Here is a 27668-nt window from a genome sequence, read left to right as displayed (position 1 = left end):
GGGGCTCACGGAGACCCGCGAGCAGGCGTTGACAGCGCTATCCTCCGCGGGCAGCAAGCTTGCAGCAGCTCAGACAGCAACGGCTACCAACACCAATTTAGCCCCCTCCTCTACAGCGGACCCTGGATCCTCCTCTGCCACCGCTCCCTCCGCGGCATCGAAAGGCTCCGCGAGTGGCGAAGCAGTTATTCCAACAGCTACGGCTCATCCTGCCGCCGCACCGTCATGGCAGCACCCGCAGCAGGTTTTCTCGCTGGGCGAGGACGGCGAAGAAGAGGATCTGGATCTCATCACGTACATCCCGGCTAGGGTGCCGCGAGGCACTGTGGTGGCGGAGTCGACACCGATGGCAGCCGAGGTGGCGCTTTCAGCCTCTGCAGCAGCGTCCTCGGCGGCTGCTGTCTCCACACCAGAACGGCAGCGCTTGCCCGCCCCCGCTCCGTCCCCTGCAGTGATGGCGTCGCCGAAGCTAGTGTCGTCTCCAACATCCTCTGCTGCTCCAGCGGCAGCCATGGAGGCAAACAGAGCATCTGCAGCCCTAATCGCTGCGAGCATTGACGCCGAGTTTGATGAACTCTTCGGCGACCTAACCGTTACGCCTGCAGCCGCGACGCGTGCGGTGAACTCCCCGCCGTCGTAGCCGACCCCCTCCGTCCACACAGATGTCCTCTTCGTTCTCTGAAGCACCGCGTCAATGGTGCCACCCGGCTTCATATTTGCTGATAGATGCGTGTGGTGTGTGTGCGTGAATCGTTGATTTTATTGGTTACTTCGCCATGTCCCTTCTCAGCCTTACAACACGAGCGCCGCTCAACACTATCCGCTGGGCTGCGGGTCCGTCGCCTGGTGCAAGGCAGCCCTAGACACGGGCTAGTGCAATGCGCCAACCCAGTCATCGGTGCACGGCCCCTGCCTCAAACTCTGCCCACCCGTCCCCGCCCCGCAGATCGCCTCGCCGCCGCCCCCATCATGTCGGACGTCGCGTGGGGCATCCTTCTCGGGGTGGCTCAGGCGTCCCACACAAGCAGGTAGCGAGGGCCGGGTGAGGTGTGTTCGAGTCCCGCTGACACTCCGCCTATCACATGGATAGTATGAGCGTGTTCGCTGTCGCTGGTCGCTCCGACGCCACGCCGTCCAGGACCTGGTCGCCAACACCAGTAGCAATGCACCGCTCTGGCCTCGCCACGACGTAGGCACTTGGCCCTGTCACCACCAGGAGCGGCTCGGCATTGGCAGGGAGAGGGAGGGGGACTGACTCGGCTTCCCATGAAGTTGGGGGGGGGTGCCGAGCCCTGGGGATGCCGCACACTGACGTGTGTCCCCCAGTCACCGGGGGCGCAGCGGTCTATGCGACATAATCTGGTGAGAGACGCACTAAAACGCCCATGTGCAGAGAGGCGGTGAGAGGAGGAGGAGAAAGAAAGGGAAGGAAGGGGATGTGCGGGCGCAGACAGAGGGGGGGGGGGCTGGGAGACTGCGAATAGGCACACACACAGAGAAGAGGATCGACGGGTTCTGTTCTGAAGAATTTTCTTCGCGCTCAAGCCAGTTGAATGCAGGCAAGTTATCGCAACACCGTGGAGGCAGTCTATGCCAGCTCGTTCTTCAGGTGGCAATAAAAGCCGAGCAGATAGGTGCACTACAGGCTGCGGTGCAAGCCCCCACGGCACCTTTGATGGGGGGCGGTTCCCTACCTCCCCCCGCTTCGGTCCTTCGATGCTGTTCTCACCGAGGCTATGGGGATGCAAGAGTAGCCCAACAATCTGAGGTCCAGCGAGCTCATTTTCAACTGACCAGAGATGGACTTCCGCGCCGGGCACCATTTTCTCCACAACGACAGGATCTGGGCCTGGCTGAGGAACCCGCCGTGCCCACATCTGAAGAATTGACCCGTACTGCCCAGGCTCGTGCGCGGTGCAGATCACCGTCGTTGTGTTGCTTTCAGTGCTCGACCACGTTGTATTTGACGGGAGCCACATGACGCGACGAGAGAGCGGCGACACTGCGTTAACGGTGAGCACGGCCTTCGACTTCCTCCTCACGTAGACGCGGCATTCGTGCGGCGTACCCTCTGCAGCGCATACTCCCGTGCTGAGCAGACAATGGGTCTCATGGGCCCGGTGTTTAATCGGGAGCAGAAGCAGCCAACGGGGGCACGGTACCAGGAGATCAAGGGTTCGCAGAGCAGCTGCTGATCAGAGGTGCCACTATCACAGGTTCAGCAGGGAGGGGGAGGGGGAGGGTGGAGACAGGCAACGCAGCTAAGAGAGGCGAGAGCATCGTTACACGGCTCCTTTCACAGCCAACCTCAGTACGCGCCGCTGTACCGAAGGTAAGCGGCCCGCTGCTCGAAGAAAGTGTGGAGCGGCGTGCGCAGGGTACGTGAAGCGCGACAACGTGGGTGCAGTGTCGCAGCCTCTAACCACAGTGCAGGCGATTCGCAAGTACGAGCGGCCCTCCGAGGAACCCAGAGACGGTGCTCTTGGCAAAGAGAAAACCAACGCCGCCCACCTCCTTCCCTGCCCATCAGCTGTACGGTTGGAGAGGCCGTTTACGACCGCAAGGCGACAGCTCTTTGCCTTGGGGAGAATACTCTCAGGGGAACTGCGCGCGGGATCGGCTTGACCGCCCAACAGTGGGCCAGCTCGAGTGTTTCTTTGGACGTCTGTGGTAGAGGGCCCAAGTCCTGGTGATTGCAGCTCATCGATGTTGGTGGCTTCTCCGAGGGATGCGGCAGCTGTTCTCCAAGCGCGGTCGCGTGGCTCGCCGCGCTCTCCGTGAGTGCCCCGGGTGAGCTGGACGAGTGGTTTAAGTAGGCCACGACGAATCTACCATGGGGTGCATTACTTTGATAGTGATGCCTGTCGCAGTGTACGATATCTTCATCCACGCGACACGGAGCGGATGGGGTGCCGCGTGCGTGAACCGGACGGCCGAGCAAGCCGCCACTACGGACCCGTGTTGGGGCCAACACGACCCCGCCACCGGTGTGACTGCAGCGGAGCATCGAGGGGTGCGCTGCACATCAAAGGCCTTTTTGGCTCGTTTTCGTCTGTGTTGGCGCCTCGGCTCACCTTCATGCGGCTGGCAGTGCTGCTCTCGCTGCTCCCCGTAAAGACTACACCCACCCACAGTCATGCCGTCAGCGCAGAGCTCCATAATGCCATTGGCTCGCCTATCACACGTGATCCACGACTCGTTAGATGAAATGCGTCGAAAACCCCGCAGTCCCGCGGAGCTATGACGTTGTATGCCCAGCGCGAAGAGATACAACTAGCGACACGGGGGAGGGGGAGTGAGACCGGAAGTGGGCAGGGCCCAGTGGCGCCGCACTCTCGTCCCTGCAGAAAGGCAAGCGTATACGCGTAGCAACATTTTTGTATAAAGGACGTGCTCTACTCCAGCCAGTATGGTCTCGGTGTAGGCGGCCTGATTGCGCACCCGCCAGAAATGGGATCGACTGAGACAACTATGCCGAGCCGCTCATGGGCTCGATGTAACTTTCCTTTCTTCCATCTCTTCTACCTCTTCCTCATGCTGGCGAGGGAAAGAATGCACCCCAAAGCTCACCGTCGGCAACTGTCGAGCTGCACAAGCCATATCAATCCTTCTCTCTGCCCTCTCTTATGAACATCATACTCCTCTTGTATCTCCTCAACGTGCTGCTGCATCACTCCCCCCCACGTTGCCTCGATGAGAGCTTCATGCGGCCAGAGGAGCGACTGACGGTGCTGTGTGCGCTACTGCTGCTCTATGCACTCTTCTCCGTCCCGCTGGAGTTTCTGACTGTTTTTCGGCACCGCACTACCCCCCCAGCAGTTGGCGTCTCGTCGCTGTCTCCTCTAAAGACGTTTTCTACGGGCTCGGCGCCCGGCCTCTCCATCAACTACGCCTCCTCGTACCTCGGGGCTACGGTGGTGTCTGTGGAGCCGCCTTCATGCCACGGCGGATCAGCGCTCATTAGCGGCAGTGCGGACAACTACGTACTGTGCCCATGCAATGCTGCTCGGAAGCAGTTCGTGATGCAGCTCATCCGCGATGTGGAGGTGCGCTCTGTAATGGTGCGGAATGCAGAGCACTTTAGTAGCGGTGTGCGCAACTTCACGTTGCTTGGGAGTCTACAGTACCCAACGTCTACCTGGTTAGTACTGGGTCACTTTGAGGCGGAACAGCGGCGTGGGCGTCAGTACTTTGACGTCACCCCTGGCAGGCGAGTGCGCTTTATCAAGCTTCAGTGGGCGACCTCGTACGGACCAGAGCCGTGGTGCACGATCACCTCCTTTCAGGTGTACGGCATCGACCTGCTGGAGACCCTGACGCGGTTCGATGAGAGCGACGACCTGGTAGCTACCGAAGGTGCAGCTGAGGTCAGCGGCGGCCACCGCTGCTCTCCAGATATGGACTGCTTTCATCGACCAGCACTTCCCTCGGCACCGGGGAAGGTGGTGGCACCGTTAGCGGCTGGTAGCAGCGCAGTTGCGTCAGGGAGCGGCGCGACGCCTGCGGTTTCGATTGATGAGCTCGCGGCAGAGATGTGGAACGGTGCCACTGCGACTGCCAGGGCTTCAAAGGAGGATGACACTGATGTCCTCCTTTTCGCTCCTGTGGACGTCGCCGTGTCAGCCGACGGGGGGTCGCCATCCCAGTCTGGTGCACGCGCAAAGCGGCCATCCTCAACTAGCTCCATAGCGCTCGTGAAGACTGCACGTGAACTTCAGTCGCCGAGCTGTAGCTCTGTGAACTCCATGTACTGGAATGCATCCCTGCAGTGCACCTTCTCAGACCTGACTGCTCTGTGGGGCCCGTGTGCGGTGACCAGGTGTGGCACATCATCCCACGTCACAGCCGTGGACACTACTCCCACTCACGCCTCTGCCTCTTCGGTGAGCACCACCAGCATCAAGAGCTTCCCTGCATCCAGGTCCATCTACCAGAGTGTCGCGGCATCTCTTCTCACGCAGCTTCTTCGGCAGCAGCGCAGCTTGCATCATAAGCTGACGTTGCTGACGCGGCGACAGCGCCACCTGGCTGAGGAGCTTAACCATACCCGCGGCCTCCTCAGCAACTTCTACGCCAAGTACAAGGAAACAGAGAGGGAGTTCAGCCAGTACCGCAACCAGCTTCGTGGGTTACAGGCAGAGCTGCAGCTTCTGCAAGAGCGATTTCTTCTTCGTAGGCACAGCAGTTTCTGCAGAGAGGGAGTCGACACAAGTGGAAGCGGTGGCAGCATAATGCGGAGTGACACAACCTTGACTGTTATATTACTTGTTGTGGTAGCGCTAATGGTGGTACTAGTACTCATCTACTCATCTTCATCATCCTTTCCTGCTGTTAGGCGACCAAGTGATTGGGAGCGTTACTATAGTGTCAGTCGTGGCGGCGGCAGCGGATCCCCGCCCTGGTTGCAACCGCAGCGAGGACGCGCAAAGTAGTCAAGTGAGGCGCGCTAGGTTGGGGTGAGGGACCCTGCATGTGTGTAACACCAAGCGGAGACACCCTCTTCTGTGTCCCGCTGCTTTTTTTTCTGTGTGTGTCCTCTGAAATAATATGTAGGCTTGTGGGTTTATATGCGTGTGCCGTCTGCTAGGCATCCAATGGAGATAGCTGACCACAAGAGTGAGTAGCGCCGCCATCGTTGCGAGGTGGCCGTGACTGGAGGGCATGAGCGTGGGTTGCTTGCTGCTCGGCTGTACTCCCTCTTCCCCCCTCTAACCAAGGGCATTCCACACCACGGTCCCTCGCACCTAAACACTTGCATTCCCGAATGGCACCTCCAGCGTACACCTTGGTGGCGCCAGAGGTGATGTGCTGTGCTGCTTGCCTCCACTGTCATATCGATGTGTCACGCCTGGCACTCTTTCTCTCCCCTTTGGCACTGCGCATTACTCTCCTGTGGACGCACACGCACGCCTGCACCAGTGCGCCGCCCACTTACAGGCAGACACGTGCACTTGCCACCCACGCGTTGGGTGCAATTTGGTGTCTTTTATCGAGTCTCCCACCAGATCCACTAGAGGACTGCCGGGGCGTGGCACCGTGCGGGTTCCTCGCGTCGAACATCCCTCCCCTCCTCCCTACTTGCCTCCGCATCACCTCAGCGCAACGCACCCAGGCACTGACGCACACGCCTACTCGCAACGCGTGGAGAACCTCATTGACAGCCACCACAGCGTGCGAGCGCACGCCCCGCATTGGCCGTCCTCTGTCTCCGTGTCTCTCTGTATTTCTCTCGCTCGTCTTGCACCTGAGTCGGACCAAGCGAGTTGACCCCCCCCCCCCCCCACCCGTGCGCTCGAAAAAATCCCGAGGGATGAAGCAGGAGACTCTCTGTGCCTTCCCTGTGGAGCTCTTCTCAGTGGGCGATACGGGTGCCTCCTCTAGCAAAGGCGCGTGCGCGTGCGCCATTGTTGGCCTTCCGTCTCGACCTCCCAAGTACAGTCTCGTGTGCTACAATGTGCAGCAGATCACGTTCTGCGTGGCGCGCATGAACTATGTGGATGGCCACAATACATCGCTGCGCCTTCTCACTCATGCACCATCGGGGCACATCTCCTTCATCGACGATGCAGAGCAGCGCTGGAGTGTCTACTTTGCCGACGCGGCCCAGAAGATGCGCTTCTTGGCGTGCTGCGGTCTTTCCTTCTACGCCCTCTTCGGTGCTCCGGTGACATCAGTTTTCAGCTACGATGTGAGCTCCCCGTCGTCGTCGCTGCGTCTTGATGTCGGCGACAGAGCCCACATGAGCTTTAGCTCCTACGAGCTAATCGAGAAGGATGGTATGTACGCTGTTGGCGCTCTTGGAGAACAACGAGGCAATGCGGTTGCTGCGGCCAGCGTTCCTCAGGAACAGCCGCCCTCCTATGTGTTCCAGCCCAGTAGCAGTGCTGCGCAGCTTGCACAAGGCTGCTTCGGCTTCGAGGGCAGCGTCGTGGGTATGCGTGAAGAGGACGTGCGAGTCTTCGTCGTACCCGCGGGTTTCACCACACGCGTGTCGGACTCTCTCGCAAACGTTTCTACCCAGGGAATGGTGTTTGTGACTTGCTTGGTGCGCGTCGAGCACGTACCCGAGGAGCCTGCATCGGCAAAGCAGGCCACTGAGAACGGGCAAAGGCCGCCGCCATCTGTGTACGCGACGACAGGGGAAGGTGAGGACGCTAGGCAGGCGCCTGCGCCCTTGGAACAGGGGCTGATGGTTGTCGCGACGACGCCGGCCCCCTCTTCTGCTGTGTCTACCGTCCCTGCGTTTCTGAGCGCCAACGGCATTCCGGCAGAGCACATGTCGGTGCTCCGCAAAGTGGAGCTTGGCCTTAACACGGCCGCGGCAGCCGCACGGGACGTGCACGGCGTGACTGCCATATTCTCTCAGGACTGGCACCGGCAAGTTGAGCGCCCCAAGCCGTCTCTGCTGAGCAATCGCGCTCTCCTCGAGCAGGTGCAACGGGTGGTGCAAGAGGAGGAGACGGCGCAGGAGCACCTCGATCAGTGCAACCGCGCCATTCAGGCCCTCGAGGCCCGTAATAACGAGCTCCAACAGCGCATTGAACGCACCATGAGTGACTCGCAGAAGCTGCTGGAGGAGAAGAACACCGCCGCCACCAAAGCTATGGAGGCACGGCTGGAGCGAGATCGGCAGCTCGTAAAGCTGAAGGACGCGCTCCTTTTAAAGCGACAAGAGCAAGACGATCTGCAGCGGCACATTAGGGCCTTGCAGCATGCCGTCGATGCCTCGAACGAAGAGTTGCGCCAGGTGCAGGGCCGCCTCGATGTCCATCAGGTCGAGTCCACGAGCACGGCAGAGCGGGTCTCTGCGATGCAAGAGTCTCTCAGCGAAGAGCGGCACCGTAACGCAGCGCTGATCGCCAAGTCGTCCGCCACCGAGGAGGCAGTTCACAAGGCACAGGCTCAGCATCGACTGGCTGATGGACAGCTGACCGCCGCGCGCGGCTTGGCAGAGCGAGAGCGTCTGCGCTACCTACAGATGATGGAGGAGGAGCGCAGTCACCGTGCCACCGACGCAGATATACTGCGCAAGGACATCGTCGATGAGCTGGACGCACGCGAGCGGCAATACCAGGTGGATCGCTGTCGGCTTGCCGAGGAACAGTTTATGCGAGGACTGCGCGACGGCAAGGCGGAGGGCCGCCGTGCTGCGGAGACAGACCTGCTGGGACACCAGGACGAGTTGCGGCTGAACTTGCAGCGGGCCAAGACGGAGGTCGAAACACGCAAGGAGGAGGTACGCCGAAGCATCGAGTCCGCCATGGCACTGCGCCGCACTCTGGGTGGAAAGGTGGCTGAGCTGGAGGCACAACTCACCTCCGCCACGCGGAAGCAGACACATCTGCAGTACAAGCTCGCGCAGTGGCAGACACGGTGCCGCACGGCACGGGACACGGTGAGTCAGCACTGGCGTGCGTTGCTCAGCTACGCCACCCACCCGTGCACGCGGGATGAGTTGCTAAAGATGATGGAGGAGGTGCGCACCGCTGAGCAGACGAGCTACGTGGACGGCGACGACGACGAGAGCTGTGACGAGACCGGTGGCCCGGTGCGAGTAGATCTGCAGTTTCAGCTCGACCATTGGCGGCAAAGCCGCATCCGCAACATTGCGCAGCGCCAGCGGTGGCTTTGGGATGACATGCTGGACCTATACATGAAAGGCGCATTCTACCACTTCGACCACGGGTGGCTGCAGCCACTGACAGCGGCGCACGTCGCAACACTAGAGGCGGTGGCGCAGCTGTACGCACAACAGCACGGCGACCGCGCACTCTTTGACTGCTGCGTGAAGGAGGCGCAGGGGCGGTGGTCTGTGCAGCAGGAGTGGTGGTCTACCATTCACCAAATCGAGACGTGGCTGGCCGCTCAGCGCACGGCGCAGGAAAACTTGAAGGCCGAGGAGGCGACGGCACGCCAGGCGCTGTGGAAGTCGTACATGGACGGCGGTGAGGCGGTGATGCAGCTCTGCGCTTCGCAACTGCGGGCACAAGTGATGCTGTTGCAGCGGGAAATGCAAGCAAGAGATGAGCTGGCGTTGGAAGAAGAGCGACGGTGGCGGCTACTGCCGGAGGAGGCGCAGCAGCAATGGGTTGCGGCGTGCTCCTCTATTCTGCGCCTGCTGGAGGAAGAGGAAGAGGCTGCTCGTGCCGGCCTGGAGGCGGAGGCTTACACGTCCTACAGTGGTCTGCAGTTTCAGTGTTCCTATTCCCTTCACCTCGCGGAGCAGCTCAGTGCACAGCACGCGGAACAGCAGCGTCTCTTGGCTGAAGAGACGGCGGCGCGGCAGGCCTTAATGCGGGAGGTAGCGGATGCGGCAGAGCTCTGGGACCTTGCTGCCATACCTACTGTTTCCCCTGCTAAAGTATCTGCGGCGTCGCCAACCGGGGTAGCGGAGGAAGTGGTCAGCACTGCTATCGTTCCCCCGCCTTCACCTGTGACGGCTATGTATAGTGCGTCATCGCCCCCTCCGCCAGTAGAAGAGACCTCAGCTAGCCCTGCCCCATCCCCTTGCAGCCCAATCCCTGCTCATTCTCCATTGTCACCCACCCACTCCGTCGAAGACCCAGTTTCGACGGTTGACGAGAGCGTGCTGACACCCCAGGCGGCAAGTGTGCCGACACCTGCACATGATATTCCGGTTGCCGCACCATCAGCTGACGCTACTGCCACGCTGCAGTATGCGGGTCTGCCACCACCTCTACCGCCTGCACCAGCGGCAGGGCCCGCCTTTGGCTTCGCCGATCCTCCGCGTGCTGCGTGGGCCGATCACAGCAGTGGCAATGATGGATTTAACCGACTTGGGGATGGGATGCCAGCGACAACTGCTGAGGCATTCTTCTCTAGTGAGCCCCCACCCCTTCCGCCGCCAGACGAGAACGACGCTTCGACGGAGGCTATGACGCGCCAGAGCGGGCTGCAGAGCGCCAGTTCTTCTTGTGCAGTCGCCGCAGCGGCTCCTCCACCTCTGCCGTCTGAGGCGGCAGCGGTCGTCCAACAGCGCGTGTCTGGCCTACACAACGTGTCGTCTTCGGGCGAGAGCACGTCCTCATTTCAGAGGACTTCGCTTGTTTCATCTGCGGAGAAGGTGGGCGAGGCTGCTGCGTCTCGCATCACGGCTCCGTTGCAGCGCGACACTGTCGAGCGAGAGGAGGGGGCAGCGGCTGGGAAAGGTTCACCGTCTTCGACCCAGCATAGGCACCTGCACGCCTTTGGTAGCGACTCCAGCGACGCGGATGAAGACATCAGCGGTACTGTGGCCAGTGGACGTGGGTCTCAGCAGTCCCCGACGAGCGTGCCGCGCCGTGCTCATGGGCCCACCGCCAAGCAGTCAGCTGCAGCAAGTCCTCAAAGGAAGCCGAAGCTGTTTGGCAGCAGCAGCAGTGAGAGTGAGGACGACGAGTGACGCGTGGCCGCGGTCTTTTCGCTCCACACACCTAGCCGAGCATTGACTTGTTCTCTCTGCTCATTTTCGTGTTTGCGTCTCTTCGTTCGTGTCTTTCCCTTCAGCCCAGCTGCTGCTTCTGTGGCCTGGTGCTCCGTCCTTCAATCCCCCTTCTGTTGCTGTTGCTGGTGCACCGCCACCCTTGTGTGTGTCTCTTTCTCTCACCTCCCTGCCGTTGGCGTGCCCTGTGTCGATGGATGGGAGAGGTGCACTGACGCCTTGTTCATCCAACCAGGACCTTCAGCCTTTCCCTTTCGGCCTTCATTCTGTTCTCAAGAGCTGCACCCCGTTAGCACGGGGAAACGTTTGCCAGCCGATGCTTCTACCCCTGGCTATCGCTCTATCTTTCTCTTTTCGCGCTCTCTCTCCCCTCTCTACCCCACCGCCTCGCTTGCACGGTTCTGCTCTCTCCCTCTCTTCGTCTTCTCCCTGTGCTGAGGAGCCTGTCCAACATCATATTTGAGTCCTTTCCTCTACTCTCTCGCACCGTTTCAGTGCGACACCCACAGACACCCACAGACACACCCCCACAGACATACCCGCACATCTTACATAGACGCCCTTCATCAGCTTCTTGCCTCCCATCTGTTATTCTGCTCCTTTCCCATTGACTCGCTGTGCAGCGCAGGGCAAGGCACCGGCTTTGTGTCTGTGGGTGCCACTATACCGTTACCCTGCCGCCCACTGGCCCTTCCTTTCACAAAACTCGCGCAGAGACGCTCCGGCGAACGTGGAGGGGCGAGTGCGCCACCGCCTCGTCGCCTCGCTCTTCTTTTTGCTTTCGCGGCATCTTTCCCTTCCCTGTGCTGCACTCCACGTCCACTACTGAAGCGTTCGCGAGCAGGCGGCGGAGTAGGGACTGTCGTGGGCGCTAGTATCGTTCCCGCGGGGGTTCCCAGGAGCGGACGGCGTGTGAGCGTCACGCGACGTGGCTTGTAGAGTGTACCTGTGAAGGCACAGACATATACGCGCACCAGCACAGAGGTATTTATAGGGGGAGCTCCACGCCTTGAGGCCCCTCTCGTGAGTTTTGCGTAACGGCACTCACACAGACGATTCTCTAAGCCGCTGACCTTTTTGGTGTTCGGTCAAACGGGCGAGACCGAGTGCTGCGGGTTGAAGAGCGCCCAATGGCATTATCAGGGCTTCTCTGTCGCGCGAGTTGCTGCGCGGCACCGTTGCTGAGAGGTGGGCGGTTCTACAGAGGTGGCCTGAGCCGCGCCTCCAGCACCGCGCTGGCGTTGACACTGCCCATCAGCGCCTCCTCGACGTCCTCCTCGGTAGTACCCTTGATCCGAGTCGACTCCTTGCGGGACAGCAAGCGTGGCTATGCCCAACATCGCAACACTCACGATAGCAACACGGAGGACATCTCGAACACCTACTTCGATGTCCAGGACGTAGATGCGGATCGTCTTACCCACTTTTACTGGGACTCCAACGATGACGCGGACACCCCGTACGGCGACTTCACCCTGGACAACTTCTTTGGTGAAGGGGAGGGGGACGAGTGGGCTGGGGAGTCGCTGGCCTTCGTGGATGAACGGGACCAGCCGCTGTTGGATGAGGAGTACCTCAAGTGATCCTAGAAAGAGAGGCGGAGGAGAGAGGGGGGAGGGACGTTGTCGGAGAGCTGTGGGGCCGGTAAAGGGGGGGGGGGTAGCGGGGGGCATGGGCAGGCGGTTTGGCTGCACATTTACTGGTGGATCATCTCCGCGGGTGTGACCGTCTGCCTATACCCCCGCGCGCGTATGTTGGCAGGTATGCACTCTTGGCGCCGCTGTGTCTCTCTCAAGCACCATTGCGGTGCTTTGTGCGTTGTGCTCTGCTGCTGTTGACTGAAGACGTACTTCGGCACCCCCGCGCTTGTCCTCTTTTCGCCATTAGCCCCTCCTCCCTCCCCCCTGAAACTCTGCGTGTGCGTGATGTGTCTTGTTGTGCTGCCGTTGTGAGTATCGCCCTCGACGGCGCTTTTTTTCTTTGCCACGGGACGGACAACCAGGCCGATGCACGCGTGCGTACTTGTGTCTCACGCGTGTGTCCGGGCTCATAGAGGTCACACAGAATCAACGAGGTGGATGTCGTAATGAGCGAAAAGGAAAAAAAAGTAAAATGGAAAACCCAGACGAAGAGACAAACACCATGAACATCGTGCGGAGACAGTAAACCGAAGGAGGGACTACATCAACCGTGCGAAACGCGGCTGCCTCCCTCCCCCTACGAACTCTGCTTGGCCAGGTGTTCGCGCTGTACGCCTTGATGGCTGCGAACCTCAATTGAACTGCACTTTAGTGCACAGCATGTGCAAAGCGGCACTCTTGGGGGGGGGGGGAGGGGAGGGAGTGTGTGGGTGCAGCAGGCGTGGACATGACACGCCAAGTGCTTTAGCTGCGCACTGCATTGCTCGCCCCCTTCCACACCGCCTCGGTGCTTCTTCGTATTGCTGCTGGCCGGCCCGTCCCGTTCTTTCGCTCTTCTCGCTGCTGTTGCGCGTCATCCCTTTTCTCGATGTACCCGACCTCCTTCCCCCCGATACTCACGCGCATGCCCCTTCCACACACACCCCCATGCCCCGAACACCGGCACGCCCGCATACTGCCTTCGATGATTCGGTGACACCAATACGTCTTGTTGCTTGCTGTTACTCCTTCTTTGCATTCCAACACCGCACGTATGCGTGCGTGCGTGCACCTTGACACGAACCTCGTCCCGCCGTGCCTTTCGGACAGACACTACGCTGCCGCAGCTTTGGACGAAGCACACGCCCCTTTCGTCTTTTGCCCTTTTCGTTCTTGTCCTTTGCTAGTGTTGGTGTTTCTTCACGTGTGTGTGTGTGTGTGTGTGTGTTTTCCCCCTCCCCCTTTTCTCTCGATATAATCTATCGACGTAACACACACGTGCATACGCATACACATTGGTTCCCTGAGCTCCGCGAGTGTGTGAGGCGGCTCTAACGTTCATCAAAGCACTGCGCCCCCGGACAGCTGCTCCCTTTTCACCCCCTTTGCACAAACCCGTCAGCGCATGCCCCACTCCCTCTTTTTCTCTCCATCTCTTTGCCTTTCCTGATACATCCTCGCTGTGCATGTGTATCGCGTCCCCCCTCGTTCCCTCACCCCCTTGAATGACGCAGACATTGAGTGCACCTCTCTGCTCGTTCTCTCTCTTTGGTGGTCTCTGCTCTATCCCACACCTCGCATCGCTGTGTGCCCCCCTCTCTCTCACACACACACAGTGCGTATGTGTGATTAGTAGAGGACCTTGTCACCTTCTTCTTCCTCCCGGTAAAAAGCGCGCGTACCTTGTCTCTCTCTCTCTCTCTCTTCCTCCGTCTTCGTTTCAGACACCGCTCTCGGTGAACTTCGTCTCACAAGGGAGCGAACGCCACCATGCCGTGTAGGCGCGTTTGTCATGTCTGCGCGTGCGTGGCGCTGTTGCTGGTGGCGGGCTGGGGAGGCTCTGGTGGAGCGGTAAATTCCACCACACAGCCGGTGCTCCCCAACGCGGAGCGAGTTGCAGTAGCGCTTGCCGACGAGAGCATCTCCGCAGCAACAGCTTTTACTAACCTGATGCAGCTCTCGGAGGCGGTTTTAGCGCCTGTCTGGAGTGCGGGTGGGTTTTCTTATGTCTTGAAGAGCACCGGTGGCACTTCGGCACCGGTGTGTGCTCACACCCGCGCGTCTGGAGGCGGAATAACTGCCCCATTCACCTTCTCCATGTTCGACACCCAGTTCAGCCCCGTGTACCTCGTGTCGCTGTCCGCGGTGGAGTCAACAGGCGAGGCTGCATCGCTCACTGCTGAGGTGGCAGGCAGGCTCGACCTGCGGCGAGGGTGCTACACCACTCCCACGTCTCTGGGCACCTGTGCAGGAGTATTGCAGTCGTCTCCCCCACAGTGCATGCTGGGAGAACTGGACGCGTTGCACACAAATTGGACTGCAGATTCCCTCGCCGCCGCAACGAGTGCCATGCGGGCCGACGAGTCACTAACACTTTCTTCCAGGGGCCTGAGTGCTGCAGAGGTGCTCACTGTATTTATGAGTGACTATTTGCCACAGCGAGCGTGGTTGCGGACCGCCGTGCCACGTGTTGTGGACGCCCTTGCCCACGCTGAGCAGGCAGCGCGTGCCTACCGAACTATTCCTCTGACCCTGTGGGATGCAGCGGAGGCAGCGGAAATGCAGCGAGCGGTGGCAGGGCAGTGGGGTGGCTACCTCTGGTCTACCTACGTGCCACAACTTCAGCGCAAGTGGGCGCTCCTGTACCGCCTTGCCGTCGCAACGCTGACGCCATTGCAGATGGCGCCATCGCTCGATGACACAGCAACGGGGTTCATCACTGGTGTGCCTGGACCTGCACCGAAGACGTCGTGCTTAATGGTGGACGCGTGGGTGCAGCTGCAGCACTCCGTGGCGAGCAGCAGCAGCAGCAGTGGACTTCGAACCTTTGCGCGCCTTGTCACGTATATGGAGGATGCGCTGGACCGCTTGGGAGAAGTTTTATCCAACGGCGGCGGTGCGGGCGCCCTCAGTGAGGAACAGGCGGATACGCTTGTTTCGCAGCTCCTGCAGCGCACGTACTGCGTGACAACAACATACTTGTTTTCCCTCACGGCCCTCTTCGATGCACCTTTCCTGCATGCGTCCTCTTCGGTGTGGGTGGAGCCCGCGACGCACATGCACGCGTGGGCGATGCGGACGATGCAAGAGGCCTCGGTGGCAGACGCCTTGGCCAATGCTACAGTGTTCCAGGAAGCCACTGCAGCACGCGTTGCGCGTGTGTCTGCTTCACTGCCAAGAAACGAAAAAGCGCTTCTGGCGTGTCTGGCCATGTTTCTCGACGCGACGAGACCTCTGACTTCTGCGGCGACAACCTCTCCGTCCGACTGTGTCCAGGCTCTGCTGAAGGCGCGCGCTGATGCGTCAGGTGTCCCCTCTAGTGCTGCTCTAGGTGTTCTGTGGGACGTGAGCGAGATGAGGACCGTGAAACCCACCTCGGCTGCTGTACCCGGTATCACGCGGTATGAGTCGTCGGTGCCTCTGGCGACGGCATTCCCTGCTGCCAAAGCTTCGCTCCAACACGAATTCATCCACTGGACGATGTTTCAACAGGCATCGACCAGCTTTACAGGCCAGAGGTCACTTTACACGCCGAGCATCGTGGCCTCCGCACCCATGAATCCATGTGCTGCTGGCCATGCCGCTGACGCCGCTCTGCACACGGGGTTGAACCGCGCAGCGTCGAGCGAGGACCGCCACCGTGTCCTCGTCGGAGCACAGGTCGCTGAGACGTGCCCTGCTGGCACCTACGCAAAGCCCGACGCGGCAAGCTGTGAGGTTTGCCCGTCCCTCTGCTCCGCATCGCCGACCCCACCGACCCCAGTCTATTGCCCTGGTGATGGCCTCATGCACGGCTGCCCTGTGCTTCCTGCCGGCGCCCTGTCGACTGGCAGCCCCAACGCAGGACTCGACAACGCCAAGGCTGCTTGCCGGTACGCATGCATCGACGTCTACCAGGCACCACTGCACAAGGGTTGCGTATCAATGCCCGGCCTGTTCTACAACACCACCGCAATCCTCAGCGACGGGCACAGCGGCGGCTGGTACGACGCATGTGTGGGGCCCGCATCGCTGCTGCCCCGCGGCTTTCCTGCCCAGTCGCACGACGCGCGCGTGTTCGTGTTTGTAGGCAGTGGCGCGACGGACGAGCCGATGTCGTGTCGCTTTGTGCTGATGCATCGCGTCGTGTCCTCTGCTGTGTCAGCGGAGACGTTGTGGGCGGTGGGACTACTGCCGCCACCACTTTCCGTCTCCGCTCCCTCCGCAACTGCCACGTCGTCTGCAGGTCTGTTGCCGCATCGCGGCGGTGTTGCCTGGGAGGCGGCGATGCAGCTTAACGCCACGCTGCTGTGGGAGATGCACAGGTCGCTACTTCGCTCTCAGCAGCAGGCGTCGGGCACCGGTACTGGCGCTGTCACCACCTCTATTGGCCATGTGCTGGTTGCTCTACGAGAGGGCGGTGAGGGAGTCGCATCCCAGTCGAGGTGGTCCTGGTCCCTCGTCTCCAGCTATCAGCACCCCGCGGGCGTTGAGGCAGCCACCATCACCTCCGCCACTGACACAGCACCGCCACCCTCTGTCTCCTTCACGCTGCGGCTGCTGCTTAATGCCTCTATTTTGGCAATTCCACAGAGCACCGACGCCACCACCACCTGGCGTGGCTGTACCGAGGTGTTCTCTATGACCCCCGCCCCGTCGTCGCTCACGGTGCTCAGTTCCCCGTGGACGTGGAGTGTCAAATCTGTGGGGGTTGACTACCTAGCCAAGGCCACCTACCGTGTTGTGCTGAGCCGCTCGACAAGCACGGTAGCCTTCTTCGCAGACGCGGCGGCAGTGGGCAGCCCGGTGACAGTGGACTGGCCGCTGTGGAAGCACTCACAGATGACGTCTCCGCCCTCGGCAAAGACAACGATGTACCTCTCTGTGGCAGGGTGGGTGGCGAGGTACGTGGAGCGCGAGCAATGGATGGTCATGAGTCCTTCTTTTTCCTTCAGCAGTAGTCCGCAGCCCTCTACGCTACCACTGCACTACGACTACGTGCCAGGGATGATGACACGACTCTCAAGCACGGCGTTTCCTGTCAGCCCGCTCCACGAGGCGCTGAGCAGAGCTGAGGCTAGTTGGCACTCGCAGGCGCAAACCACCGCCCAGCAGCAAAGCAGAGACGTGGCGGCCCTTACAGATGTCCACTTGCTCAGCCTGTACGTGGCTTCTTTTCCTGCCGTCACCGCCAGCGTGAGTGCAGTGCTCAACGGCTTGTCGGTGCGTCAATCCAGAGGGCTGGATGGCGTTTGCCGCTCCTCCTACGGAAGCACCCCGACGGTGAGCGGCACGTCTGTTACACCTGCGTGTGCCATGTGTACGAGTGGCTCCTACACGGTGCTGAACGCCACACCGGATCGCAGCAAGTGCGCATGCCTGCCGCAGCGCACCTCAGTTTACATGACGCCTTCGGCTGGCCAGCAGGTGCGTGCGTGTCTACGCCGTCCAGACGGCCCCGCCGCGCCGAGCTCGTACATGCGGCCGCCAGGTCTTCTTTTCATTGACTCGGATGTGGCGGTCGCCGACGGCGTCTTTCTCGGCTGGTACGGCAGTGGCACTGGCGCGACCGGCACGGGGCTGCCTGCGGCGACGTCGCTGGAGGGATCGGTGATCTGCACGTACGGTCTCACCGTTCCGCGTCTGACGACCACAGCACCTTCCACGTCGCTCAACCTCTCTGTGACCCTGCAGTACACTACGGGCCTAGGCGCCGAGGAGTGCCACGTGATGGCGGCTGCCCGTGGCGATTCCCCAGCCTACACTACTCAGCCCTCCTACAGCGCCATCTCTAGCTACGGTCTCCGGCTACGTGCACCGCGCTTGCCTGTCCGTGCCATCGCGCTGGTCATCAACTCAAGGCTCTTCACGGATCAGACAGTGCTCACGGTCAGCGTGCGAGACTATGCCCTTCTTCCTCGCCACGCTGTTGATTCACTCATGCACATGCGCGGGATCACCGAGTACCACGTCGCTTTCCTGATATACATTCTCCGCTGCGCAACGGTCTCTGCCGTGCTACGGTGTGGCTCGACCCTGCGCGTCGCCCGCAATTTTACCTGGGCAGGTTCCTCATCGCTCGACTCACTTGTGCTGCGCGTCAACCTCACTGGAATGATCACGGAGGCGTGCCAGGTGTCTTTCACTGTGCTCAGCGCTACTGCAGCCGCCAGTGAGGCCTCCGTTCCGCACACGTCGTGGCCGTACACCTACTTGGCCACAGAGGCGAACGCCTCACTCTTCTTCGAGGCATCGCCAACGGTGCACTACACGCTGCACCCGTCTGTGGAGACCTTTGCGGCGACAAAGTTGCGCTATGACCCGCTGGCCGAGGACAGCAGCCTTGTCATCTCCTCCATCTTGTTGGCGCTGTCTCTCTCTCTCGTCAGCATAATATTGGTCAGCGTGGGGCCTCCTTCCCTCCACCCACTCTCCTGGCGCGCCTACGAGCGTGCGCGAGCTAGGCGACATTGCCAGCACCGACAGCTGCACAACGCTTCACTTTTAGAGAGGGGTGCTGATTGACAAGGGAGAGAAAGCGAGAGGGTTGTGACGATGCGGTCATCGGCAGCCACCTCCTTTTCTCATCCCTCACCCCACCACCTCCGATACCTTAACTTGCCTTCACCAATTTACCCATTGGCAGGTGCGGCAGAGTGCGTGCCTCTCGCACAGCACACCAACACAGACGAACACCGGTGCACTGTGCGGCGTTGCCTGTCCACGCCCCCCCCCCTCTCCTTCCGCCAGCCATCGCACGGCTCTTCGCCATTTTCTCTTTTTTCTGCTGCTTCTTCCCGCTTTACTCTTGGCTGCTTCCGTCAAACGCTGCTGCTGCTGCTGCTGCGACGATCTGTGCCCTCGCGGAGTGCCCACTGCCACTCCACTACTACTCTCCTGACTGGGACTCCTTTCCTTCGCTTTTTGCTCTTTTTTTGTGGAGTCGAGTTCTTTCGGACTACCGCAGTCATGCGGGTGAGGCGGAGATGAGCGTGATGCAGTGGAGAGAGGGGTAGAGAGTTCCGATGTCTCTCTCTCTTCCTCGCGCGCTGGGGTGCTCGAGGTACACGAGCAGACTTGCCTCCTCTCCGTCACCCGCGTTGGTGCGCCCCTTTCTACTTCTTCTCTAGTCGCCCTCCGGCACGCGCATCGAGTGTCTCTCCCTCTCCCCCAAGGCCTCTCGTCTGCTGGTCACGCAGGCGGACCGACACGCACTCACCGAGTCCTCTGTTACCCCAGGCAGGCACATGCACAAACACATCGTTAGGCTCAAAAGACATGCTCTTCTCTTCGTTCTCTTTCGCTTTCATCTTGGCTTCCAGATTGGGAGACGGCGTGGCCTGTGTGCGTGTTCTTGACGCGCCCGCACCTACTGCTCGTTGATCCCCACTCAGATATTTGGCAGCAGCAGGCCCGCCACCACGTCATGCTTGTTGGCGCTCCGCTGCGTTTATTCGTTTCTCTCGCTTAGATGCTCCGGCTCTCATTGTTGGCAGGTGTCCGCCGTCGCCTTTGCGTTCTCTTTTCATCCCCCTTTCACGGGCTTGTGCCACATCGCTCTGCGTCTCTGTGCGTCTTTCCGCCTACGTTGTCTGCGAGCGCGATAGCGGAGAGAGAGGCTATGGTGCGTGTGCAGGGTGAGAGGCGCTATCTCCTCCCTCTTTGTGAGCACACCCACCCATCCACCCACAGACACGCATGTGCCCAGGCGCCATCCACTGATGCAGTGAGCGAACCGAAATCAGCCCACCCCACTGTTTGTCCCCCCCCTTACGGTGAGGTGTGTGCTGAGGATTAGGCGCGCGCTGCGGATGGACGCTACCCAACTGCACTCTCTCTCTTTTCGCACGTTTCCCCTGTACCGTCCGCCTCTTCATCTTTTGCTTCCCTGTGCGTGTGCGTCGGTGGTGGTCGTCGGGGTGAACCAGCGACGCACGCGCACCGCAGTGTCTGCACGCAGGAAGTGCGAAAGACAAGGAAGGGAGGGAGGGGACTGAAGCGGAGGCACGAGTACGCCTTCCCCCCCCCCCCCCCAGCGATGGCACCAATGCGTCACGGAAGGACTCTGTCAGGATCGTGCAGTCGATCGTCATCACTACCCCCGCTTGTGACCACCGGCGTGCATCTACCCCGAAAGATAGAGACAACATCAGGGCTGTGTGGATCAAACGGTGAACACAGGCCCGTACCCCTCCGCGGCGCTGCCTAAAGGTGGCGTAACGCCGCGCCTCCTTCTATGTCAGCATCTGGTGTAGCGAGGGCGATTGGTCTGTGCAACGTGGCGAACCGCTACCACCTTGCTGACATCGTGTGACCTCTGCCAGATATTTCTGTGGCGCGCACACACCCCGGCCCACTGCAGTCCAGTACTCCCCTATTACTGTCGTCTCATTTCTCCTCCTTCGGTTGCAGGTAGTATGGCACCCCACGGACATGCTTCGTTCTGCGGAGAGAACGAGGGGGAGGTGGGTGGGGAAATGATCTGCAGGCCTCCTCCGCACGGTTGCCTGACACCCTCAGGCACCGTACTGCACTGCTCAAGCTCTCTTCACTTTTCTCATCTTTTCCTTTTCTCTTCGCTTGAGGCGGATGCCGCCAACCTCCATACCCCCCTCTCTTCTTCTACCAATGCCCCATCCGACTCCGGCGCACGCTCCTCGCTAGCGCAACACGGATCCCTGCGTGGCGCTGTGAAGTTTCCGCGACGTTTGGGTTCGCGTGCGCCTGCGTCCTGCATGGTGACTGCGTGTGCATTGGTGCCCTTTTCTTTGAGCTCTCTCTATTCTCCCACGGAGTGCGCGCGTGTGTTCTCATCGTGATCTACCTGCGCATCACTAGTCCTGGTAGCAAGATGAACTGTGCGACGCAGTTCGTACTGCCTCGCAGTAGTGCTGCCATCATTAAGATCGCATCAACTGCCTCGCTCGCCGTTCCATGTCGAGCTATGCACGGCAAACCAGCGTCAGGGCACAAGGTGCGCACGCAGCACAGTCGCCGCTGGTGGATGCAGTCCAAGGCGCACCACCTCACCGCCATCCCGCATGAAGAGGCCAGGTCACGCCCGCACTTCCCCGCCTACACCGAGGATGTTGATCAGCCAATGGTGGTGCCCGACGGCGCATGTTGTTTCAACTGCAAAAAGCCGATCGATGGGGACGACATCAACAGCTACGTGTGGGTTCCGTCCGGCAATGCGCGGGTGCCGACTACACAGGGGTACTTTTTCCATGTGAAGTGCTTCAAGTGCTGGAGCTGCAAGTACCGCATCATACACAACCAGTTCTACTCGAAGGACGGGCGCGCGTGGTGTCTGTCGTGCGCACTCGGGCGCGACATCCGGGTGCCGACGCGGCGCTGGCACACCTCGTATGTCAACACGCACCGCACCGGCTCTCGTCTGACAGGCCAGTTCTTCCCTCGCCATCGCCATCAGATGGAGTTCCTCTTTAACCCAAACGAGTAGAGTGACCCGAAGGCGTGCAGTAGGAGTACGAGTGGTGATGGGGTGGAATTGGGATAGGGGAGGGGAGGGGGGGGGTAGTCATTCCCCCGCGCACTTGCCGCAGGAGAGAGGTAGCACTAGTCAGAGAGAAAAGCGTGCGTGCGTCGCGAGCCACATCTCCCCCTGGCTCCTCCATCCCTCCTTGCCACCTCGAGGTGCGCGAGGGTTGTTGTGGATGTCTTCACACCCTCATAGGCTCACCCACATGCGCACAGAGGCGAGCACAGATTGAGCGTTTTCCTTCCATTGTTCGACTCCTTCTGTTTCCTCCTCGCTGTTTGCCGCCGCTCTCTACTCGTACGCGCCTGTGGGTGGAGTGTCGCGCGCGTGTGTTCACTGCGCGAGCGGGTGGGAGCGCCTCGCCGGCGTGTTTAGCGGACTCGAAGATCCCAAAGAAGCAGCGGCAAAATAAGAAAGAGTGAGACAGACAGCGACGAGTCTCATAAATGTGCGCTGGCGTGCCTGTGCATCGCGAGCACGACCTCTACATGGACGTCCAAGAGGTCCAGACGAGGCGTTGTGCGCCGTTTAACGACTGCTGCGGGGGTATAGGGGGCCTGCGATCGCTCGCTCCATTCGCTGCTTCGCCACTTTTCCTCGTCAGTAGCCTTCATGAACCCTTCCCGCTGTATCTACATTCCCGTCTCTCTGTCCTCCTCTCTCTCTCTTTCTTTTACTCACCCCTTTCTGTATCTCTGCGTCTCCTTCGTACCTCTGTGCTCTTTCTCTTGAGGGTGTCGGCGGCACACACACACACACACGCACACACGCACGGGTATCCCCTCCCCTTTCCCCCGACGCGCGTCACGTGCGGGTGCACGGCACTGCTGCCTGTGTCTGTCACGCGATCGGGTATGTGTTGGAGCTGAGGCGCCTCCTCCCCTCTGCCTTGCTCCCTATGCACAGTCCCTCGCCCCCAAAAAACACGCATCAATGCTCCGCTATGTTCAAGACTTATGGAGCGCCTTCTTCCCCACGGAGGCGGTGTTTCCCCTCCAAGTCGTCGGCAGGTCTGGCGCTGCCGTGGAGTCGCAAGAGGAATTAGGGAAGGCGCTGGCCGACACATTTCTCATCTTTACATACCGGGACGGCTTCGAGGCGATTCCGGCCGTCACGCGCCTGATTGAGACAGATCAGGGCTGGGGTTGTCTTCTGCGCACCTCGCAGATGCTCCTGGCCCATTTCCTGTGGGCCCACGGCCGCCCAGCAGACCGCAGGCTCGCTCTTTTCTTTGACCACAGTGCGGAGACGGCGCCCTTCTCAATCCACAACCTGATCCGAAGCGTATGGAATCAGCGAGCATTCAAGGCGGAGTACTGGAGTCCATCGCAGGGCTGCGAGGCCATCAAGCGGACAATGCAGGATGCCATTAGGACGGAGCAGCTGCAGACGCGGGTGACAGTGGTGACGTCCACAAACGGGTGCGTCTACGCAGACGAGGTACATCACACCTTCAAGCAGGGGGCGGAGGTGGTGCTCGTCTTAGCCTCCGTGCGCGTGAGTGCTGCAGCGCAGCTGACCCAGGAGAGCTACCTCCAGATAGAAAAGCTGATGGAGCAGCCGCAGTGTCTGGGGATTGTCGGCGGAGTACCGGGGCGGAGCTACTACTTCTTTGCCCACAACCAAACTCAGCTCTTCTACCTCGACCCGCACCAGCGAACCACTGCCGCGCTGCTGAGTGATGGGCCGTCCGCCACGGTGTCTGTCACGCCATCCGTCTCCGATGTGCGCTGTGTGCATTGGTCCCGCGTCGACACATCGCTGTTTCTCGCCTTCGCTGTTACGACCCGGGATGAGTGGGCCGCGCTGGAGGTGCATCTCTCCAACAGATTTATGCACGTCGAATCCCAGAGGTCGCTGCACGACGGCGATCAGTTCGCGCCTGCGCGGCAAGGGCACACCAACGGCACTTTTGTGTCCCCGCTGCGTATGGGTAATCGCTGTGAGATGAACGGCGCGGCCGGAGACCTGCCGCTCTCGGAGACAGCCTTACTAGTACAGCGACGCACGCTGCGGGTGCCTCGTGGGAGACGCCAGGGGAGTGAGGCAGGAACTGCCACTGATGCTACAGCAGAGAGGAATGCCGGTGAGGACGAACTCGACACGGACTCGTGGGAATACCTGGATTGATGCAGCTACGGCACGTGCTCACTTTCGCGCACTCTCCCCCCCCTTGCACTCTTTTCTGGGCGTGCTACCGACGCTGTCCACCCATGCATCTGCCGCTGCCGCTGTTCCCATCATCGATCTTCCCCGCCCCCCTTTCCAGCCGATTCAATCAACTAGTGCTCATTTTAGCACGCCTCTCTCCCCTGTAGCCCTTGCCGTTGTTTGGCGTATATACATCGAACTGCTTTACGTATTATCGTCCTATGCTCGCTCTCTTTTCTGCACCATGTCCGTTAGTACGTGTGTCTGTGCGTCTCAAGGCGATTCTCTTCTACGCACACCAACCCTCGCTGCTGCTGCTCCCTCCAGAGCTATGGAGAACATCAGCCCCCTTCTTCATTCCGATCTCGCTTTTCTGCGTCGGTGCCGTTCTGGTCTCGGGCGCTATTGCGTCTGCACGCGTGCATAAACTCCCCTGCATGCGCAGAAGGGCGGCATTCCCTCCTCGCTCTTTCCTTCCCGCACACACCACGCAAAGGCTCACCTCACACACACACACATACACAATCGACAGGCGCTAGTAGGAGAGGTGCCGCTGAAGGGCGATAACACAACTCACTTGGTTTCATTGCGCACTTTTCCTCTATTCAGGTGGTTTTTTCTCTCTCTCTTGGGTCGTGCCGATCTGTTGTTGGTGAAAGGGAAAAACATAAGAAACGTTGGTGCTACGAGCTGCTACAGGTCACCCCTCCCCCCCTCCTCAACGGTGAGCGCGTGTTTGAGCATATATCTGCGTGTGCGTGAACTGACGGTCACACGTCCTTCTCCGCATCCATCTTCGAGGACGTGTAGTGGTCCTGCATCCCCTAACGATGCACCGTCCTGCCAGCGCCTGCGACTTGCTCATGTGCGTTTCTCTTTCATCTTTTCGCTCTGCTTTGTTTCTCGGCCCTGACGCTGTTGTTTCTATGGGGTAGTGTGGGGAGACGCTGACGTCGGCAACGCGTGCCTGTGCACTTCCCTCTTGCCTCCCATACGTCTTCTCACCTTTGCAACAGTCCGACTCGCTCAGACGCCGAGTCCGTGTAGGTGTCCTCAGCCCCCCCTCCTCCCCCCTTTCCATTACCCCCTTTTCCGTGCCACCACAGGAGGCTTTGCACCGACGTGGTGTGTAGCGCTTTGCTGGCTGCCTTTCGCTGCCCACTTTCATCGAGGTACTATTCGTGGTCTGCCGAAGGGCGGCAGCCTTCGCGCGTGCACAAACTGAGAGTCGTTTGCATGTCTGCGCCTTGTGTCTATGTCTTTGTGGTTGTGCTTAAGTGTGCCTACTGTCGGCCTCGCGGCTTTCACCTTTTGCGCGCCAGAGGGCTTGGGGAGTCAGCTGAGGCGTGTTGCAACGCGTATTGCTCTACCCCTCTCCCTTACAGATTTCATTGCTGCAGTAAACCCACGATTAGGCCGCGTGCACGCTGACACTCCACCGACGGGCGCGCGTGCAAAGGAAGGGGAACTATGCTGCGAAGAACGGGGCGGGGTCCGCTCAGCGACCACTTTTGCGGCCTGTCACAACGGATGCCCGCTACAGTCCAGGATTCACACCACTCAGTCCACGACCGCTGTACATGCAGCGCGCCGTCCAGTGCCGCCTCTCCAGCTTGGCGGTCGTTCTCGTCATGTGTGTCGTCGCCGCTCTTGCTAGCCTCTGTAGCGGGCGCATGTGGCGGACTCACCGGCGCAGCTCTGCGCATGTCACTGCGATGCGCGTCAGGTGCGACAGGTTCGTCAGCGAGCTCTCAGTCGGTAGAGAGACTGCTTCGCTTTGATGCTCCATCATCCATGTCGCACAGCGGACTGGCCTATGCCGCGTGTCCCATGTGCACCCGAGTCGTGCACATGGGACAGATGCTGCACCACATTCTCTCTACGCACAAGGAGCAGGACGCGGCGTACTGGACGCGTCTGTGCTATTCACGACTGGCCCTGTACGAGCGAGTCACCGGCGCTCCGCTCGAGGGCACGGAGGCTGTGCATGGCACTTCACTTGCAAACGGTGCCGTGGGTGTCGCCGATGCCTCCGGAGCTGAGGCGGTTGTGCCAGACGGGATTTTTCTTGCTACTTCTCGGAGCGCGTATGACGAGCTGCGGCCATACTTGCCGACCGTCTCCGAATCGGGGGCCTACACGTGTAACTGGTGCGCTGTTAGAAGCGCTGCCTTTTCGAGCCGCGACGCTTTTCTCCTCCACGTTGCCAAGGATCACCCGAAGCTCGACTTTGACGTTGTGGAGTCACTTGTTCCTCAGCCTCCCACTGCCTCGTCTAGAGCAGCACGCAGCAACGACACAGATCCATCCGCTGCGAGGACGACCGTGTCTGAGGATGATGTCGCGATGTCGGACTCATGGACGCCACAGCAGCATGGTGGCGCAGGATCTGTTGGCGCGGCTTCCAACTCACGGTGGAGGGCGAAGGAGCTGCTAGACGTAGCGAGCCCGGTGCGTCGCATGCCTGGAGTACGCACCGTGGATGAGACGAACGTCGTGGTCGCCAAGTTGGAGGCGCGCCAACTGGGCGTCAGTGTAGGGCGCATCGGTGAGAAAGTGTTTGATCCTGCTCCAATCTCCACTGGGGGCAAACGGTCACGGGCCGCCGTCTTCGCCGTATCCAAGGCCAGTACTACCACATCGGCGAGCGACCTCCACTTCGCTGAAGACCGCTTCCCGTGCGAGCTGTGCTACCGCGTCTTCTTGTCGGAGCTGAACCTCCTGCAGCACCTCGAAAAGAAGCACACCACCACCACCACCTTTGCCTCTGCGAAAGACACCGCATCGCCAAGCGATGCTGGTGTAGAACAACCAACGTCTCCCAGCACTGTTGGCACACCTTCGCCAGGTGCGGCGTCGGCATCGTCCGCGGAGATACTTGTCATGTGTGATCACTGTGCCGAGGGAAAGAAAATCTTCCGCTCATCGTCTGCTCTATTTTCGCACATTCGCTTCCGCCATCCTGCGGAAGATGCGGCCTACGAAACAGAGCGGATGATCGAGGAGCAGAAGCAGCGTCGCGTGCACCAATGCCCGCAGTGTGGCTATCGCTTCCCCGATGCAGCCAGACTTGACGTGCATATGCGTGACGCACATCGAGTTGTGGACCGTGCCAGCGAGAGCAGCGTCTCGGGGGTGCCGCAGGGACTTGGCCCCGCTGCACTGAAGTCAGCGCAATCGTCCCTCTTCTCAGCGCTGCCGCCACTCACGGCGCGAACACGATTTTGGTGCAACGGGTGCGAGAGGGGCTTTTCAAATGCGTCGGCGCTGTATGCGCACACGGAGTCTAAGCACGTTGTCGTCGCACGCCTGTACCCCTGCCCCGCCTGCAAGCGTGAGTTTCGCGATGTTTCGTCTTTAGAGCTGCACATCAGCGGCTGCCACAAGAGCCTCAGCCTTCAAGATATGGGGATTCAGTCTTCCGTGAAATGTCCCGATTGCCAGCGCCACTTCCTCGACCACGAGTCGCTGCACGAACACGCCGTTCGGCACCACGGCAAGAGTGTCATTGCGCCTGTCCGCAGCTTCCTAACCCCTGCATCGACGTTCACCACGGGAGATGGAGTCGGTACTGCTGCTGCTGCTGCACAGGTACCTGGCGCGAGCACTGACGCCTCTGGCAGCACGACGTCGCCCCCCGCCGTCTCAGCTCCACCGAAGCCGCGTAAACTGACTCGACGAAAGAAAGGAACGTCGGCAGACACCGCCGAACCCTAGCGCACCGAAGGAAAGCCGCACTAAACGGCGAGGCCCTGTCTCAAGCCCGCGCGCAAGGGAGTGGATTTGTTGAGTATATGCACACTCATGTGCCGTGGTGTTTTGCCGTCGTCCTTTTTCGTTCTCTACCTCTCGACTGCGTGCCCTCCTTCAGAGCTTCTTGCGTACGGCCCTCTCGTTCAACCCGTGTGTCTGTGGGTATGCTGCTCTGCGCCGGTGCAGGTGGGCACCGCTTTGCTGTCACGTGTGTGTGTGTGTG

The 27668-nt window shown here is 60.4% G+C and overlaps 8 protein-coding genes across 8 annotated transcripts, besides 1 other annotated feature; all 8 read left to right on the top strand.

Moving 5' to 3' along the window:
• LPMP_300340 (hypothetical protein) lies at positions 1–640 on the top strand (the record flags this gene model as incomplete). Its single annotated transcript, XM_010702767.1, has 1 exon — positions 1–640. A coding segment is annotated over one exon (640 nt), but the record flags the coding sequence as incomplete, so codon positions are not given.
• Positions 641–770: 130 nt separating this feature from the next.
• Positions 771–1335: a repeat region.
• A 2369-nt stretch (positions 1336–3704) lies between these two features.
• LPMP_300330 (hypothetical protein) lies at positions 3705–5432 on the top strand (the record flags this gene model as incomplete). Its single annotated transcript, XM_010702766.1, has 1 exon — positions 3705–5432. The coding sequence occupies one exon, from the start codon at positions 3705–3707 to the stop codon at positions 5430–5432; it is 1728 nt and encodes a 575-aa protein (XP_010701068.1).
• Positions 5433–6310: 878 nt separating this feature from the next.
• On the top strand, positions 6311–10402 carry LPMP_300320 (hypothetical protein; the record flags this gene model as incomplete). The annotated part of the gene is made up of 1 exon (XM_010702765.1): positions 6311–10402. One exon carries the CDS (start codon positions 6311–6313, stop codon positions 10400–10402), a length of 4092 nt encoding a protein of 1363 aa, XP_010701067.1.
• Positions 10403–11571: 1169 nt separating this feature from the next.
• LPMP_300310 (hypothetical protein) lies at positions 11572–12024 on the top strand (the record flags this gene model as incomplete). Its single annotated transcript, XM_010702764.1, has 1 exon — positions 11572–12024. One exon carries the CDS (start codon positions 11572–11574, stop codon positions 12022–12024), a length of 453 nt encoding a protein of 150 aa, XP_010701066.1.
• Positions 12025–13830: 1806 nt separating this feature from the next.
• LPMP_300300 (hypothetical protein) lies at positions 13831–18564 on the top strand (the record flags this gene model as incomplete). The annotated part of the gene is made up of 1 exon (XM_010702763.1): positions 13831–18564. The coding sequence occupies one exon, from the start codon at positions 13831–13833 to the stop codon at positions 18562–18564; it is 4734 nt and encodes a 1577-aa protein (XP_010701065.1).
• A 2326-nt stretch (positions 18565–20890) lies between these two features.
• LPMP_300290 (hypothetical protein) lies at positions 20891–21502 on the top strand (the record flags this gene model as incomplete). Its single annotated transcript, XM_010702762.1, has 1 exon — positions 20891–21502. The coding sequence occupies one exon, from the start codon at positions 20891–20893 to the stop codon at positions 21500–21502; it is 612 nt and encodes a 203-aa protein (XP_010701064.1).
• A 972-nt stretch (positions 21503–22474) lies between these two features.
• On the top strand, positions 22475–23671 carry ATG4.2 (AUT2/APG4/ATG4 cysteine peptidase, putative; the record flags this gene model as incomplete). Its single annotated transcript, XM_010702761.1, has 1 exon — positions 22475–23671. The coding sequence occupies one exon, from the start codon at positions 22475–22477 to the stop codon at positions 23669–23671; it is 1197 nt and encodes a 398-aa protein (XP_010701063.1).
• Positions 23672–25486: 1815 nt separating this feature from the next.
• LPMP_300270 (mitochondrial RNA binding protein 1, putative) lies at positions 25487–27409 on the top strand (the record flags this gene model as incomplete). The annotated part of the gene is made up of 1 exon (XM_010702760.1): positions 25487–27409. The coding sequence occupies one exon, from the start codon at positions 25487–25489 to the stop codon at positions 27407–27409; it is 1923 nt and encodes a 640-aa protein (XP_010701062.1).
• Positions 27410–27668: the final 259 nt, after the last annotated feature.

This window comes from Leishmania panamensis (assembly GCF_000755165.1).
Source record: "Leishmania panamensis strain MHOM/PA/94/PSC-1 chromosome 30 sequence".
Classification (NCBI taxonomy): domain Eukaryota; phylum Euglenozoa; class Kinetoplastea; order Trypanosomatida; family Trypanosomatidae; genus Leishmania; species Leishmania panamensis.
This window is presented reverse-complemented; position numbering and strand designations above follow the sequence as displayed.